This window comes from Mytilus galloprovincialis, chromosome 3 (genome assembly GCF_965363235.1).
Source record: "Mytilus galloprovincialis chromosome 3, xbMytGall1.hap1.1, whole genome shotgun sequence".
Classification (NCBI taxonomy): Eukaryota; Metazoa; Mollusca; class Bivalvia; order Mytilida; family Mytilidae; genus Mytilus; species Mytilus galloprovincialis.
Window position 1 is genome coordinate 106,660,967 of NC_134840.1, and position 18,981 is coordinate 106,679,947.

Below are 18,981 nucleotides of genomic sequence, written 5' to 3' on the forward strand. Positions count from 1 at the left end.
TACATTGAAACTAAATTCAAAACTACTGTAAATTCGAAAAAAATGACAAGGTTTTTATTATTGCAAAAATGTGACAATGTGAGTTGTAAACACAATAATTTAAACTCCCATTTTGAAATATTTTATATGAATTAAACAGGATTTTCCCTTATAGAAATCGTAAAAATTAAAATAGCATTTAAGTCTAAAATGACAAAATCACAATAATAAATGCAGTCAATAATTTCTGAATTTACAGTAAATTAATTTAGTTTCTTGAAAATCTTCAAATACAGTTTTTGAGTTTTAATAAATGTTTTTACAGGCCTTGCGGTCATAAAACTTTCGAGTCAGTTATTTGTACTTGTACTCGAAAATCAACCAATCAAAATGCTGGATTTCATGTTTAGAGCATGATTTTTGTGCTCCAAGCACTGAGCAAAGTTTTATGACTTCAACCCCTGAAGTTTATCGAAACATTGAATAAATTAAACTGTCCTTAAACTGAATGATTTATACAAAAGAAAATCCTTTAGACCTTTACCTGTAATAACATTTGGCTAACTGTACTTTCCACCACCAGTCTTTAAACTGACATGCTTCTGTAGCTAATGCTGCCAACTCGAGTGCCTTTAAATAGAAGATTATAGGAAAGAATGAGCATATATCAATCACAAGTCTTAAATACTTCTTCAGCTATTGCTGCAAAGTCTAGTGCTTTTAAATAAAGGAAGGGATCTGTAACTCAACTTATTTTCACGGAGAATTAATTTGGTGTTCGGCCCATTCTAGCCCACTTTGTAATGATTTAACATCACAATTTTCAATTTGCTTAATGTGGTTAAATAAGGAAAGATACAAGTTTTTCATATAAGCGACAATTTTTATTCACAATACTTTCAAACTTCTGAAAATTGAAAAAATAAATCAATCCCAAACATTAGCTGGTTAACAGTATATGTGAGGATTGACAGTTGGTGGTTTAAGCCTCTTTCAGCACTAATGGTTAAATTGTGTTGGCCAGTTTATATTGATGGTAGAAGCAGGAGTGCCTGGAGGGAAACACCAATTTTAGATCTATGGGTAACTGTCAATCCTAGCATCAGGCATCAAACTGTCATTTTTGGCTACCATAAGCGTCAAATAATTAAAATTTTCAATATGATTCGTAAAAATGTACTTGTCGTGATTCACCGATTTAAAAAAAAAAATATCATTACCATTTTTTTTGAGAAAAAAATTATGTGATTTGTCAAAATCAGTCGATTCTTTTATCGTCATGTACTTAAAATTACCATTATTGTTATTTGGCAAGATTTTTTATCGTTATTTGTCATGAAGGTACCCACATCATAACCCTCATATATGTGTTTTCTTGTTTGTTTCTTCATTTTTGTTTGCAAACCTTATCTTCCTGTATACATAATAAAGGTTTAATAATCTAATTTTGTTGAAACATGTGTCAGGCACTCTGACATCTTTATCTTATGTTTATATAAGATATAATAGTTTGTGACAGGGAAACCTGGTCTAAATATAACTTACATTTCTGACATCATTTTCATGATGAAATATATACTCAAACAAGGATTTGGCTAAGTTCTGTCTTGATGCATACTTTGTAAAGTTCAATCTACCCAGGTTAATAAAAGGTCCATCTGGTGTCGACAACATAGAAGCCTAAAATACAAAATAATTCAATTAAATTTCTTTCTATAAACATTTATATGCAATGAATAAAACATTCAGTCAACTTATTCTAAGAAAACTGTAAGCAAACTATATATTACCTTAAGATATACTCATGACTTTTCTCTAAAGTGAAGTAAAGTGATAATTGATATTTATTTAAGTAATTATTTTGGGGTGAAGAAATTTAGTGAAATAATATGCAAGTTTTACATAAATACGGTAATGATAAATTTTCCGCTTAAATTTCTCAAATATTTTTATAAGAAATTTAGACAGATAAACATAATACAGAAAACTATAATAGTCACATAACTTCAGACATGAGAACTAGAGTAGCTGTCTTTGTTCTTATTCCTAATAAAAGACTAATAACATGTGTAAATGCAATAATTTAAAGCAACATAGCAGGAAAAAATCATTTTCTAAATGTGAACTCACAAATAATGGAACCTACATCTCCCTTATCTTGAAATAAGGGATATATAATAATATAATAATAATGATAATAATCACCTTACAGAGAGTAAAATCAGTTAGTACAATACTATCAAGCATACTCTACCACAGATAATCTGACATGTAGTTAAATAAGAAATTAATAGAATAAATACATACAGTTCCTAAAATTAACAGAATAAATACATACAGTTCCTAAAATTAACAGAATAAATACATACAGTTCCTAAAATTAACAGAATAAATACATACAGTTCCTAAAATTAACAGAATAAATACATACAGTTCCTAAAATTAACAGAATAAATACATACAGTTCCTAATCTGACATATCTCCCAGAGGCACTAGTGACAGGTCTTGCAGTATGTGCTGTACGTGGGGTCCGAATGGCCTGTTCCATTGTACCTGGTCTCCCACCCTGTGTTCCAGGGCGGGTAAATCCTGATAAAGGTCTTCCTGACTGGGACATTGGTCTGTAAAAACACATCACTGGTATTAAAAGTATTGAGTTATTAAATGGCATTTCTTATTATGGTTATCATGTCAATGTGTAATATTAGACTATTTTACCAAATTATAAATTTTTTAATCGATATCATGATGCCACATTTCATGTGATACCAATTTTCAAAGATATTTTTGTGTAAAAGGTAAGGGACGTCAATAATCTTGTTATAGCTTGTGTCCAATTCCTTTGTGAATACAAATATGACGTGAATCACATGCATTAAGGAGTAAAACCAGGATTGATTTTTCGTTTCTTATCTCTGTTAAAGTGACACTTTTAAAAATATTGTTAAGAATTTATCTTTGTATATATTCTTACATTGTTTTTCAAATAAAGAAATACTTGGATATTAATTTAAAGATATAATGATACCTACCTTACTCCTTGACTAGGACCACCATGGCCTGTCCCTGGTTGTTTGAGGGATGTTCCAGGTCTGGACACCTGTGCAATAGAGTTGTCATCCATTAACATCTCTGCAATGCCTTCTTCATCTACATCAACTTCATCTACATAAACCTGCGCTGTTAAAGCTCTAGTTTTCAATGTCCAAGACGCCTGAAATATTCATTAAGAAACTTGAAAACATTTCTATTTTTGAATTTGAAATATTAGTTATATAAATTTAAAATAGATGAAATGTTGTTTCTCACATACACTCATAATTTCACCAGTGTCTTAGTAAGACCAAAAATAAAGACTATAAAACAGCAGCCATAGCTCCCTTCTGCCTTTTCTGTGCAATCCTCTGACCTGATGAAAAAACAAATTTTACCTTACATAAATTATTTAAAAGCAACTACATGTACTTACATTCAAATAGTAGAATAATTCATAGAAAAACACATGAATTTATTCAATTATTTATTTATTTTTAAATAAAAATAATAAACAAAAGGGGTGGTTGATATCTCACAAAACATGTTGAACTTGAATCCTACTACATTTGTGTGCCCCTCTCAAGTCTGGAGTTTCCAGCCTTTGTTACTCTTGTCTTGAACATCCATTTTCTTTGAACTAGTTCATATTTGGTTAAGGGGCCAGCTGAAACCCGCCTCTGATTTTCCTACTGTGTTGAAGATCAATTGGTGGCTCTCAGCTGATTCTGATCTGTGGTCGGTTTGTTATCTCTTTCTCCCATTCCCATTTCCATTCTTAATTTTTAAATCAAGTTTAATACAACATTTACAAGGGAGGGTGCCATTCATCTAAACAGTGCCCTCTGCAAAATTCCATCTAAAACACTGGCAAAGAATTTTTTAAAACGGACTGACTAAGTAGTAGATTTAGTTCAACATTTTTCACAGCTTAAAAAGGTAAAAGGTAGAATTTTAAGTGCTTTGCTCTGTGCATAAATAAAAGGTGTTTTAAAATAGACAATGATAGCAGACAGCTATAAATTTTATATAAGTCTGCACTTTCCATTTTTCTTCCAAATCTGCAAATTTTGTCAGCAAATGCTCTATTACAATGTCTTATATGGTCTGAGACCACAATTATTTCGTAGTGCATTTCTTTTAGAACATAAATAAAAAAAAAAATCCCACCTGCACTTTCTCAATGAAATTTTTACAGTGTGTTGTACTACTATTGGGACAAATTATATCAAAACTATAGAAAACTTCATCGGCTCTAACTCAAAAAATGGAAAAATTTAAGTTTAGGGCGTCTTGAAATCTTTTTACAGCTTACCTTTGCCTGGGCACTTAATATAAATTGGCGGAATTTATTTCGGCAATTTTGTTCTATCTGCGAAAATAAGCGAAAATTTACACCCCGCGAAAATAACCTGCTATACGGTATTATTACCAGGAAATATAAGAATCATCTACTTCTACTTTGTAGTGACTGCCTTCAACACGTTGAAGTTTATGTCACTTGTACTGCACATTGCTTTGTGGAGAAGTATATATAGTGAAATTTTTTTAATTTTTATAATTATTATCAGACTTATAGACAATCAAAGAGTAAAAAAAATCAAAAAGTTTAACTGAAATCCTCCTTTTATACATTCCTAATCCACAGAATTATCACATCTTGAAAGGCTTTTCTATTTTTTGTTTTGCGCAATAAGGATTTAAAGCAAAAAAAAATAATATCGTTTCAAGAGGGTGGTAAAGGGTTATTTCGATGCCTTTTTATTTCACTTATTTTCGTGTTTTGGTGTTTTATTTCTCGTTTTCTCATGCATTCATGTTTGGTTCAATGTGCGTGCTTCGTGTTTCCCCATATTTATTTTCTGTGTTTCGTGTCGGTTCTCTTAATTTCTCATGCTTGTCCTGCATTTGAATAAAAGTACAATGGAACTAATTCAAAGTCAATGTGTTATAATACTTTCTGAAACTTGCGTAATCTGATAGAAATTGATTGATATTGTTACCATTGGGAATTTCTACTTTTGCGATTCTATTGTATATGTATGGTATGTAAAGTCAACGTTGTGTTTGTATCTTAATCACTATAAAAACAAACAGATATACAATGTACTAGTAACCAAACATTAACCATGACACAATAAGACAATGACAGGATGTATAAGTACAGAGCCACGTCACATGCAAGAAAGACACACAAAAAGGCACACAAACAAATAAGCAAAAACGAATGACAAGAATCATTTGAGAATACAGAAATTATCATAGAACATTAACACATTGATGAGATGAATAAATACAGACCCACGTCAAATTGATACCATCATATGAACAGACTAAACAGTAAAAGTATTAAATATTCATAACGAAAAATAAAAGAAAACGATAACAGTTATAAAGATGACAAAAAACGTCAGTACACATAATCTATACAGCAAGACTATCGTGCATTATTTGTGAAGTTGATAGGGAATATTTATCAACAAGGTCTTGGTACCTTCCAAACAACTTTTTAGAAAAAAGGACCAGACATTCTTTGACACACCCCTGGTTCATCAACTTTCTGCTCAGACACTGGTGATGTTGAACAAAGTCAGAGTAGTTGCTGCATGCTCTTGAATACCGAGTAACTTGGGAAATGTATATCTCATATGCAGGTGAAGTTGAATTGTTGCTACTTAGGTGACCGTGGGTGAAATTGATAATTTTAAAATTAAAATCGTCTCGTTTTTCATAGATTCTGGTACTGAGTTGATCGTGTATTTGAACTTCGAGGTATAGGTCTAAAAATCAGGCAGAAGAAGTGGTGTTTGTTGTTTCTTTAATTTCAAGTTATGGGGAATATATTAATGGAACCAAATCAAGAAAGTTTGGATTGTTAATGGAAAGAACATCATCAATATATCTGAATGTGAAATAAAATGACCTGGCTTCTTTGACCTTCTTGTTTTGACAAGTTCGGCAAGAAGAGTCATAGTTTTTTCCCATAGGAATGCCGACAATTTGTTGAAAAAGTCTGTCTCCAAATTCAACAAATATGTTGTCAATAAGATACTCCAACTGATGATCACTTGTTCCTCTGTGTATAAACCTGTGTTTCCTTTTTTGCTGTCAATAAAATACATGTATGCTGTATGGTATCCCAAAGTAATAAATTTAAAGCATATGCTACCATTTTTAGGCTGAAAGCATTGTGGATTATAAAATTTCTTTTAGACGATTTTTTCAATTTCATGATGGGGGAAAAGTGGTATATATACAGGGTTGAAAAAGTTTTAATAAAACTATTTTCAGAAAAACATTGAAATTTAAAATTATCCAGAAGTTCTTGAGAGTTTTTTAGAATCCACATATGGTTAATACCACTAATGCACTATGCGAATAAACAATTTCACAGTATTTCTGAAGACCCTTTTTCACTGAGTTTTTGTCAATCTAATGACTCTAATTATTTGACAATTCTTTTCTCGAAAATGCAAATCAGCCGGCAATCTACCGTCATGACTGTTGTTTGTCGTGACAGAATTTTGTGAAGTTAAGATATCCGATACATCAAATTACTATGAATAGTATATATAATTTACCAAATCAGATGCAGTAGCAGATGCTTAAAAGTGACTGAAAGGTCTTGATGTCCATTAATAATGGATGCAGGATCTCAAAGAACAGCTGAGTAATAACTTCTGGTACTATTTTCCTGAATATTTACGATTTTATTTTTTGTGCTTGGTTTTTCCCAATTTTTTTTTTCGTGCTACCTTTTTTGCGATTTTCATTTCACGTGTTTCCGTGTTCAGTACACCCTTTTGGCTTTACCACCCTTTTTCAAGACGTCCTTATAATTAACTATTTAGACCATTTCATTCCTTGTCCTCTTAAAGAGGCTCTTTCATTTGTCTTTGCAGGTTATTTTATACCAGCCGATAATTTAAGAATAATCGTGATATAGCCCTTCGTTTAAAATCGGTGATAATATTATGATAAAAGATCAAGTTGTCAGTACAGAGACAGGCAGGATAAGTCAAGTTACTAAATTTTATGCCAGTGACAGCTGGGAGTAACAGTTATCCACCAGAAGCCCACTACATGTTTTAGCTTTATACCTGGTCATATGGATTCTTTTCTAATAACTCTGTACATATATCTGTACATTCTTGATACTTCTTTCTTCTGTAACAACTGTAGGCTAGAAAAAGTGGATCCATTTTTAGTTGCCAAGAATGCTATGTGAGGGGAGATAACTCTTTGTGACCTTCTTGAAAAATGATCTGTAAATATGATCTGTCTTCGACAATTCAATATATACGCTACATGAAAGTAAATTTGGAAATCGTATTAGAAATTTATAACTTTTATAAAGTTATTCATATGTTTACATCAGACATGATAGAGTAAAAGAGACTTATGTTACGTACTAGGATAAACAATGTTTTTTACAGTGTTCACCGGCTTTATTCGGCCTGGTTCCCTGTCAAATTTCGTAGAGGGATCAGATAGAGAATTTAAACAAAAACTCGAAAGAAAACCAAAGCATGGGTGTGGATTCCTGGTTATTCATCTTTTCTGTGATTGATGAAGGAGCTTTGTTGTTCCTTGTTGTTTATTTTGTATCCTTAAACTGTCCATTAAAAAAAAATCAGTCAAAAGTCACAAGTTATGACCCCAGTTATTTATTGATTGTCTAAAATAGTGCTATTTTAAATCCTTGTTTGGTTTAGAGAAACGTTTTATGGTCAATTTAATGAATTTGTGGCCTTATCACCTTATTTCAATACAACTTTAATAAGTCTGAGATTACTCTGATGTCCCCAACAGCTGTTTTGCCAGACTAGCTGGGGCTGTGGGACGTCAGAGCTTGTCCCATATCAAAAAGTGGATATTTGCCCGTCCAAAATAGATGCACTGCTTCGTTGCTTCTCTTTCCGAATAACAGCCTCGGAATTATATATTTCGGGTATCAATTTGTTCATTTTTCATTTATCTCTTCATTTATGTCTTCAATCTTCAATCTTTGTCGTGATGACAGTGTAATCTCTCTTGTAAATTATCCTCTCTTGTAAAATAATTATCACAAATGTAGTTTCTCCTTTGTACTTATATATTGTAGGTGGCGCTTTAAAAATATTATAGAATTATTGTATGAAGTGAAATAAATTTAAAAAAAGTTTATTAGGTTATTGAAATGGCATGAAAAATTAAAAATATAAAAAATTTAAAGAAATTTGTATCAAATTATCCACTAAAACGGTTTGTTTCCTCTATGTACTCCGCTAATAGTTGATTGATATTTTCTGCATTTGGCAAATTGATTGTTAATAAATTGTCTAGATCTGTTGGAATTTGTCCTGTTATGAAGTATATTTGATGAAATAATTTGTCTCTGGCATCTGAATACAGGTCACATTCAAAAAGGTAGTGTTGTACATTTTCTTTTTGTTTGCAGTGATGACAGGTTTCCGTGTTGATGTGCTGGTTTATTATAAATTGGTATGCATTTAATTTAGAATAACCTGTTCGTAAACTGTTGATTATGTTGTACATTTTTTTTGACGGGAAGTCTTTTTTAACTTGATCGTTAACTTCAGGATGAAATCTGAAATAGTGACGTCCAGTATCACTATTTTCCCATCTGCGTTGCCATTTTTTTGTAACAGAATTTCTGGCTGCTTTTTTTACATCTTGTTTTGTAAACACTATATCATCAACGGCTAGTTTTATGTAAGTTTTACCTACCTGCCATCCTTAGTCCATATTTAGACAGTTTTCACAGTGACCCATCGATTCAGACATTTTTACTTTTATTTTCAAATGGACATACATGTGAACCTCCCAACGGAGTACAATAATCCCGTTTTCAGGGGTCTCCTCCCGTCCTCCCGTATAGGAGAAAAAACTCCCGTGTATGAAATATTTCATGAATGAAAATTTTCAGCCGCCATATTTGATAATTTCTTACTACCGTACAGGTGTAATTGACACCTGTGTTAAATTTTACCTGTAAATCAAAGAAGTATAATTATATGGCTTCACTTGACAGCTTGGGTGTCAAACATACTGGTAATCAATGATGTTTACCTCTGGCTAACTGCTGTTGTGTTATAAAAACTTTGTGTATTTGGTTACTTCCCTTTGATTTATCCTGTTTTAAGTTATTTTGCTTTTAAAAATGTAAATTGTAAAAAGACTATAAATGAATAATATTTTAATCAAATTATCATAAAAGTGGTAATTAAATGAATTTAAATGTTTTGGGACAAATAAAAAATATAAATTTATAAATTATTTTAGCAATCTAGACTTCTTTTCAAGGATTAAATTGAAGTTTATATGGTAAGTCTCTCTACAAATTGTGTGATATGAATACACAATATGTACAATTTACTTTAGACTGAATATAAATCTTAGTTAGGTTAATTCCTAGTAAAACCTTGAGATTGAGAATTGTTTATGTCAGTATATAAGATTTAATTGATTTAGCTAAAGATAGCAAAACATTTTACATTGTTTGAGTCTTTTAAGTTTTCTAGAAACATGACTTTCATAATGCTTAAAAACCATGCAATACTATTATTAGTGTTTGTTATTTTTCTTATTAATTTATCATGTTGCAAATATACATGTATAGCATATTTCTTTCTTATTTGTCTATACAGTTACCAATGATAAGGAGATGGAGACATGAATACAAACCTATACAGATAAGATAAATAAATATTATTTATTTGCAAGCAGTGAATACTCAATTATATCAAAAACATTCATTGACATTATCCAAGACAAAACAAGAAACAGATTTCCTCTTAATATTTTATTTTCTTTCAAATAGAAAGGCAATAAGGGTACTACAAACATATTACAATTTGTGTGAATTTGATGGAAATTTGAAGAAAAACACCATTTCTACATCATACTGTTACATTTACGACAAAATTTATGTCGATAATAAACCTCCTGATCTGAGTCCTAATCTCCTGACCAAAATTTCCAAATCTCCTGATCTGAGTTTCACAGTCCATCACATGTATGAATGGACGTCAAGTTACGAGAGACTTCTTGACCTTGAGACTCAAATATGCAAATATTTATGCTTTTTTCACCTCATTTATAAGAGATCGGTATAATACATTTAGAAGCCAACCACAATTTTTCAGCTCCTTTATAGGAGATTGGTATTTAAGATTTAGTAGCCAACAACAATAACAATCAGAAGCTCTCAGACATTTAGATTACTTGCATCGTAAATGAACGAGGTATTGACCTAGGGTCATTTCCTTTGCATACATAATCTCCCATGGTCCATTGTGCCTTACTTTTGCTCGTGATCACATGACAATCTTTCAGAAAGTTAAAATGCCAGAATCGATGGGTCACTGTGAAAACTGTCTAAATATGAGAAAATAAAGGGTGGCACGTAGGCATTCAGAGGACTTATTAAAATCAGTGATTTTTAAATCACTTATTTGAGTAGCAAAATTGAAGTTTTGTCACAAATTGTGATTTTGTAGTTTTACCAAAATTTTAAACACATATAGTTAGATAATATCTTTTCATTAGTAAAACTGAAATACCGGTATATAAACTTTTTGCTTCTTTTAAGTAGCAAAGTTTATTTCTTTGATGCTATCATTTAGGTGTAAATTCTGTTTTAGTTGAAAAAAATGCTATAATAAAATTGAGAATGGAAATGGGGAATGTGCCAAAGAGACAACAACCCGACCATAGAAAAAAACAACAGCAGAAGGTCAATAATGGCTTTACATAATGAACTGATACTTTCTTAACAGGTTTTTCCCAGCAGTGGGAATATTTTTACTGTAAAGTGTAAGGTTTCATCTTTCAGATTATGTAATAAAATTCTACAGTTTGCAAAAAATAATTTCACTGTTTGGGGGTGTTGAAATTAGTGGGGGTTATTAAAAAAATGATTTTTGAGAAGGAAATTGAGGTATGATACTTAAACAAGTGATTTTTATGTCATTATCCTAGATTCAGTACAAGGTCATCACCTGAAATTACCCAGTCATCCTATCAACACAGATGTTGGTTCTGATAGGTTTAGCAAAATAATTAGTCCCTGGATCATTGATATTCTATATTTAAAGCTACAAGAAAAGTAAATCACTTCTAGTGATAAATTTGTACTACTTAAATAGGTGATTATTAAAGAAAGACAACTCTTACTTCCAACTTTTATGGACATTATGTTACTTAAATCAGAAAATCACTCATTTAAGTAAGTCCCCTGACTGGTAGGTAAAACTTACATAAATGAACAAATTGATACCCGATATATATAATTCCGAGGCCGTTAGTTGGCATGAGAAGTGACGAAGCAGCGCATCTATTTTGGACAGGCAGATAATATCCACTTTTTGATATACACTGATAAATATATATTTTACTCAAAGTTTCATGCAAACGAGACCAGAAAAAGGTAGTAGATTTCTGCGCAGATGCGGGAATTAAAAAAAGTGACCAAAAAAAAGTTCACGAATTTGAGTTCATTACAACTTACAACTTACAACTCCCGTTAGCGCCATGTGTCGCATTGAGTTCATTAGTACAATGAAATTTTCCCAATGTTTTTTTTTTTTTTTTTATTTATTTTTCTTCTGTAATAGGGGATATTTCTCTTTGGGAATCTGTGCCACTTGATCCGAGAATCTGTGCTGCTTGATCAATTCGGTATTCTGTTGACAGTCTACAACAATCACTTTTCCATTATGGAGTCAGATATTTTCTACATCAAAATTTTACATGTATGGGAACTATGATGGTGTAGTTGTCTGCATCATCAATGTTCTTCCAAAAACACATTTGGTGTCCGGACAATAACTTTTAGTTTATTAAGAAAATTTACAATTCTACAAATGTAGATTCAATACCAGAAAAGAAAGGTTTTGGGGGGCTTAAGGTACGACATTTTATAATATAGGAATCAGGGGCCAAAAATAAGCATTTTTGTAGTTTCTGGGCAATAACTTTTGTGTCAGTGTATGGATCTCTCTAAAATTGTACTTAAAGTTTCATACTACAATGGGAAAGCTGGGATTGAGTTTGGGGTAATTGCTCCAATGGGGGGAAGGTGGAATTTAAAAAGTTGGGGGGGATTTGTTTTCCTAATTTTGTAATCATTTTAAGGGGTTCATATTTTTGTCTTGATTTTTTTTTTGAAAAGTTTCAAGAAGAAATCTTCAATTGCACAGTATTGCACATTCGAGATCTTTGACCACATTTATTTTGTGTCAGAAACCTTTATTGTGTCAAAAATGTGATCACAATCCAAATTCAGACAGTAACATGCTTGAAAATTGGGTCGATATTTGCCCCAACTGTTCAGGGTTTGACCTGTGTAGTAATTTCAGGCTGTGCTCAGTGATGCTTTTTATTCAAGAAGGCTCTCATAATTTCAATGGAAATAAATCCAATATATCATACACCAATTTTCAACACAAAATGAACAACTGACAATGACTGAAGTACCTCAAATCTATAGGTGTTGAATTGCAATTTAGGATTTCTCCAGGTTCATATTTTTTTCAGTTCAAAGTAAACAATGAGATAAAAAGAAAGGAAATCTTTAAGAAATGTAAAGCTAAAAAGATTGATTTAACATGTGTTGAAGAATAAAAACATGCATTTTCTAAAATTGATTTCCTTGACAGAATTCAGGTTATAACATTATCAGATTTAGAATGTGACTATCTAAATGCTACCAATTGTTGTGATAAACTGAATAAGGTATGTATATTATAATTGTGTACTGTTACTTCACTACTGCTTTGACCAGTAGTCAGCACTTCTATGCTGACATGAATTGTCATTGATATGGTCATATTTTTAAATTAACTGTTCAAAAAACTTTAGAATTTTTTTTAGATACTAAGGCTTTTCTACTTCAGGAATTGATTACCTTAGCTGTATTTGGCAAAACTTTTAGGAATTTTGGTCCTCAATGCTCTTCATCTTTGTTCTTTTTGGCCTTTATAACTTTTTTGGATTGGAGCATATCTGATGAGTCTATGTAGAAGAAACACACGTCCTGGTATCCATTATGAGTTTTTTTTAACTAATGCATAAATGTCGTTTATGCTAGGATCAAGCACAGACTGTTTGGCACTTGACTCTTAACATGTTTTTACATCTTTAAACTGATGAACATTATATTTGTTCAAAATAACTTGTTTTCCAAACATTATAGATATTCATCAAGTTCATATGTTTGACAGCTACAGAATATTTTAATTATGGTGTGGATAACTTAATTCAAAATCCTTCATTGTATTCCAGTATAATTCTAAGAGGAAAATTAAAACTTGTGTCACAAGTTTAGATTTAAGTACAAAAACAATATAGTAGGAATTAATTTCATATAATAATTGTGAATAATTTGTCTTTTTGCAGTGGGTTCTAGTGGAGGCTATAGCTCAGTGTGTATTAGCAGTTCTTCTACTATTAACAGGACATTGGATATTGTTTCTAATGTATGCTCCAGTAACGATGTGGTTAGTTTATAAGTAAGTAGCTATATATAGAAGTTTTTATGCCCCACCTACGATAGTAGAGGGGCATTATGTTTTCTGGTCTGTGCCCCCGTTCGTTCGTTCGTCCGTTCGTTCGTCCCGCTTCAGGTTTAAGTTTTTGGTCGAGGTAGTTTTTTATGAAGTTGAAGTCCAATCAATTTGAAACTTATTACACATGTTCCCTATGATATGATCTTTTTAATTTTAATGTCAAATTAAAGTATTGACCCCAATTTCATGGTCCACTGAACAAAGAGGAAGATAGTGTGAAGCTCAGATTAAAGTTTTTGGTCAAGGTAGTTTTTGATGAAGTTGAAGTCCAATCAACTTGAAACTTAGTACACATGTTCCCTATGATATGATCTTTCTAATTTTAATGTCAAATTAAAGTATTGACCCCAATTTCATGGTCCACTGAACAAAGAGGAAGATAGTGTGAAGCTCAGGTTAAAGTTTTTGGTCAAGGTAGTTTTTGATGAAGTTGAAGTCCAATCAACTTGAAACTTAGTACACATGTTAACTATGATATGATCTTTCTAATTTTAATGCCAAATTAAAGTATTGACCCCAATTTCACGGTCCAGTGAACATGTAAAATGATAGTGCGAGTGGGGCATCCGTGTACTATGGACACATTTTTGTTTGTTTTATTGCTTTCAAGATTTTTCCAGGTTGTATAATTAGTCTTGAACTCATAAGTTTGTTAAACCCTTTTGATATAGACTTCATAGATATGATGAAACATGATGGATACCTTTAAACTTTTGTTGGAAAGAGGATTAAACATATTTGTTTTTTTATGCCCCACCTTCGATAGTAGAGGGGCATTATGTTTCTGGTCTTTGCATCCATTCATTCATCCGTCTAAGAGTGGCATTATGTTTTCTGGTCTGTGTGTCAGTTTGTTTGTCCTTCCGTCCGTCCGTCTGTTTGTCCGCCTGTCCTGCCTCAGGTCAAAGTTTTTGGTCAAGGTAGTTTTTGATGAAGTTGAAGTCAAATGAACTTGAAACTTAGTACACATGTTCCCTATGATATGATCTTTCTAATTTTATTGCCAAATTAAAGTTTTACCCCAATTTCACGGTTCACTGAACATAGAAAATGATAGTGCAAATTTCAGGTTTAAGTTTTTGGTCAAGGTAGTTTTTGATGAAGTTGAAGTCCAATCAACTTGAAACTTAGTATACATGTTTCCTATGATAAGATCTTTCTAAATTTTAATGCCAAATTAGATATTGTCCCCCATTTTCACAGTCCACTGAACATAAAAAATGATAGTGCGGATGGGGCATCTGTGTACTGGGGACCCATTCTTGTTTAAAATTAAAAAAATGATTGTTGCAGTAATTCAATTGGAACAAAAATATTAATGTTTCTATTAAAAGATTAATTGATGCATTCCCTTTTCTATTTATAGATTAGTTAATAAACCTTCAGGAGATATTGGAATGTATGATCCTACAGAGATTCATAATAGACAACAACTAAAGACATACATGAAAGAAAACCTCATTAAAATGGGATCCCATCTCATATTCTTCTTTATATTTTTATACTGGTATGTATATTCTAATATATATATTATTTTGGCCTGGGTATACGTCAAGAAGATAGCAATCCAACATGAAGATAAAAAAGGGCAGCATGCGGATTTTTATAAATAGACAAGTTTCTTGACTATGTCAAGTGCTAGATCATCTTAAGACAATGTTATAAACTGTAATTTGTTGTAAAAAGCTAATGAGTTTTGTGCGGCTTCACAAATGTCACTTATTGCAATTTTGTATTTTATTCATTTTCATGTAGCACAAATAAAAAGTGTCACAGTCATCACAAAGCATTTGAACATTTCCTACATGAACTAAAACGTTCACATGAAACAATAGGATATTAATCAACATCATGACTGCCTTTCATTACGCAGATTTATGGGGTACATTTGCTTACATGTTTTAACTGACAGTGATATACCCTAATACTAATTTTTGCTTTCCAAACTTTTAGTTTTGTGTGTCTAATTATAGCTTAACATGTGGCTAGGGCAGGGAAATTGATACATGTTTTTTTAAACATATTGTGAATTCATACATAGATGTTATTGTATAAATTGTATTTGTGAAAACTTCATGTGTGCAGTGTTTTCTAGATAAAGCCATTTAGCAGTTTTTTATTTTTTTACGACCCCAAAAAAATTTTGGGTTCGTATAATGGTATGATGTCGTCGTCGTCCGTCGATGACACTTTGGTTTCCAGATAATAACTTTAGTTTAAGTGAATAGATCTTTATGAAATTTTTTCAGAAGGTTTAATACCACAAAAGGAAGGTTGGGATTTATTTTGGGGATGATGGTCCGAACTGTTTGGGAATTAGGGGTCCAAAAGGGGCCAAAACAAGCATTTTTCTAGTTTCAGGATAATAACTTGTTTACCAGTATTTCAATTGCTCTGAAAGTATACTGCAATGTTTAAAATCACAAGTAGAAGGTTTCGATTCATTTAAGGGGTTATGGGGCCAAAGTTTAGGAATTAAGGGCCAAAAAGGGGCCAAAACAAGCATTTTTCTAGTTTCCAGACAATACCTTGTGTGTAATTGCATGGATCTCTCTGAAATTGTACCACAATGTACCATATAACAAAGGGGAGGCTGGGATCAAGTTTTGGGTTAATTGCCCAAAATATGTAGGAATTAAGGGCCAAAAAGAAGCAATTTTCTAGTTTCCAAACAATCATGACAATAACTTGTGTTTAAGTGTATGGATCTCTCTGAAATCGTACTACAAGGTTCAATATTACAAAGGAAAGCATGGGATTGAGTTTAAGGGTTATTGCTCTAAGGGGGGATCTCAGTTTACCATTTTTTTAAGGGATTTTTTTTTTTTTTTCAACATTTTTCAAATTTCAAATTTTTAAAAGTTTCAATAAGAAATATTCAATTGCACAGTATTGTGCAATAGATGTGTTAGATCTTGAACCACATTAATTTTGTGGCAAAAACCTATATTATGTCAAAAAATTGATCACAATCAAAATTCAGACAGTATCAAGCTTGAATATTGTGACCAAATTTACCCCAACTGTTCAGGGTTCGACCACTGGGGTCGTATAAAGCTGCGCCCTGCGGAGCACCTGGTTTAATTGGTATCTACAATGTTGTCAATATTCAACCAATGAAGCATAGGTTTTTACAAACAGTTTTATGCTAAGAATAACTGTGCTTATTGTAGTGTAGTTCATTAACAAATTCTTCTTGCCTTAAACTCAAAGTACCATTAGAGCTGTTCCAGAATTAAATGTTAATGGGGAGGGGGGTTCAGAAATTACTTTTTGATTTTATCCCACCATGCTTAAAACTTTTTTTTTTGTTTTTTTTTATAACTGTTCAGAGTATCTTTCAAAACATTTTGCCACTCAAATCAGTTTTTGATAGAAGTGTCTTCTGATACCGTGCCATACCACAATTAATACTAGAGCAGTCATCACCAAGTTTACGCTTTCAGCTAAAACAACTAACTGAGCATGTATGTGGGTGTTTCTTTTCCAGGATGATTTATTCACTAATTAAAGGACTGTAACGTTACTTACAGGATGACAATATCGTTGCTGAATTTGACGAAGAGCGCAAAGGCAGTAGAACCAATGTTTCCACCTGTCGAAGTTAGTGACCTTTAAACTTTACGTGCATAAAGGTCAAGAACGAAACAGACTACTTAATAATGATATGCATGTTTAATATTATAGAGATTTTTTTTCAATTGAGTGTAACACATTTTTTCGTCTTTTAATTTATTTTTAAATATACATGTATGACACAAGCAAGATGTTAAACATCTTCTAAATATGTGACAATTTATACGCATTTGTAAATTCATTAATTCTGGAATGTATATATGTGAGTATTGCTTCTTACTTATGATTATTGATAGTAAATGTGTACAAGTTTAAAACTAGCAATATGCAACTCACATGCTATAAATTTATCACTGAAAGGGTAAAATTTAGTGTGGAGGGGGATTTAGAATGAGATTGGAACTAAGGAAATACTGCTTACATTTTGTTGTGAGACTTTTAATGCCATGTATAATTAGTAGTTGGAATATTTTTATATTGTGTATTATTGGTTTAGTTGTCGTTGTATGTGCTTTTGCTGTTGATTTCATTCTTTTTACTTTTGATAATACATTTCATTGTATTGAAGTGTGCTGAGTTTTGTATTAAAGTATGAATGAGCTTTGATGAACAAGTAAACGGAAATTGTATAATGCTTCTATAATTTAATATAAATAACACAATGATTTGTATTTTCATTTCATTTTAATGTACTATTTCAAGTTAGTTAAAAAAAACATACAAAAAAAACCACTCCTAAAAGCCTTTTTGCCATCTTGCTCAAATTTGCACTACAGTTATTACAAACCTTATATTTGTCATACCGCTCTCAAATATATGTTTAAGATGCAACTGTATTGTGAAATTTTAAATATTCAGTTAACTTATATATTACCGGTATGTATATTTTTGTGTAAAATACTTGTGAAAATAGGGAGGCTCTTATTGTTGTAATATTCCTCTTGTTATTTTTATTCAAGAGCTATGCTTACTTATAGAACGCATCTTTTGGAAATTCTGTAATTTATTCAGGGAAAAAAAAATATATTTTAGAAGTCACAATATGCATTTAGGTCACAAATTGGTGCAGATTTTGTTGTTGCATAATTAATATTGGTGCATGTAATATGTGTTTATTCAGATTTTTATTCCATGTTTTTATTATATATTGAAAAGTCCCAAGTGATAATGTTTGCCTATTGATTTTTTCATTACCAAGTTTTAGTCCAGTTTGTTTAGGAAAATGCTATGTAATAATGTTAGTACATGTTAACGATTTGGAGGTCCTCCGTTTTCATAAAGTTCTGTTTTTCTCTTATTTAAACACAACAGAATTATGTAAAAATAACAAAAATGGAAATTTTTTAAATATCTCATCCTCATTTTCTGAATAAAATTAAATATACCTATTACCTCGATGAAACAATTCCAATCGTAATCATTCCATCAAAGTATTTGGTCTTCAACCGTGTAAGCTTTCGTGACGTCAATTTATGTTTGTTGGGCATAAAATACTTGTTTGTACATTGGCTATATATATTACATTCATAAAAGATAAATGTAAATAATGATAAAAGATGACACTTTTCTGCAGTTAAGGTTGAATATTGTACATAAGAATGCAATGATACTTGGTCAACTTTGAGCTGGCATAATTATTTTGTCATTTGAAGCAATAAGACGCCCAGTTGCCAATATAAGACCTAACTGATGTCATTAATCAATGTATAGTTGACAAAGTTTTTTTATATACCTAGGAACCAAAGAAGCTTCAATTTCACAATTTTTTTCAAATAGCTGTTTTTTTAAGAATGCAAAATAAGAGGTATCCTCTATCTATAA

At 31.5% G+C, this 18,981-nt stretch overlaps 2 protein-coding genes across 3 annotated transcripts in view; one reads left to right on the forward strand and one right to left on the reverse strand.

Moving 5' to 3' along the window:
* Window positions 1–7,270, reverse strand: part of LOC143069700 (tetratricopeptide repeat protein 8-like) — a 39,740-nt gene extending 32,470 nt beyond the window's left edge. Inside the window, exons 1-5 of the mRNA XM_076244468.1 lie at window positions 7,114–7,270; window positions 3,013–3,194; window positions 2,442–2,601; window positions 1,525–1,659; window positions 524–609 (exon numbers count right to left, since the gene is read on the reverse strand). Of these exons, the coding sequence (XP_076100583.1) occupies window positions 524–609; window positions 1,525–1,659; window positions 2,442–2,601; window positions 3,013–3,194; window positions 7,114–7,215 (665 nt within the window). The 5' untranslated portion in view covers window positions 7,216–7,270. The remainder of the gene's footprint in view (window positions 1–523; window positions 610–1,524; window positions 1,660–2,441; window positions 2,602–3,012; window positions 3,195–7,113) is intronic.
* Window positions 7,271–7,461: 191 nt separating this feature from the next.
* LOC143069701 (protein cornichon homolog 4-like) lies at window positions 7,462–17,865 on the forward strand. 2 transcript variants are annotated; one of them, XM_076244471.1, is made up of 5 exons: window positions 7,462–7,617; window positions 12,683–12,751; window positions 13,415–13,527; window positions 14,951–15,091; window positions 17,075–17,865. In XM_076244471.1, exons 1-5 carry the CDS (start codon window positions 7,543–7,545, stop codon window positions 17,103–17,105), a joined length of 429 nt encoding a protein of 142 aa, XP_076100586.1. In that variant the 5' UTR covers window positions 7,462–7,542; the 3' UTR covers window positions 17,106–17,865. The 2 variants fall into 2 exon arrangements, with proteins under 2 accessions (XP_076100586.1, XP_076100584.1); XM_076244469.1 differs by having other exon boundaries at window positions 17,118–17,865.
* The last annotated feature ends 1,116 nt before the right edge of the window (window positions 17,866–18,981 follow it).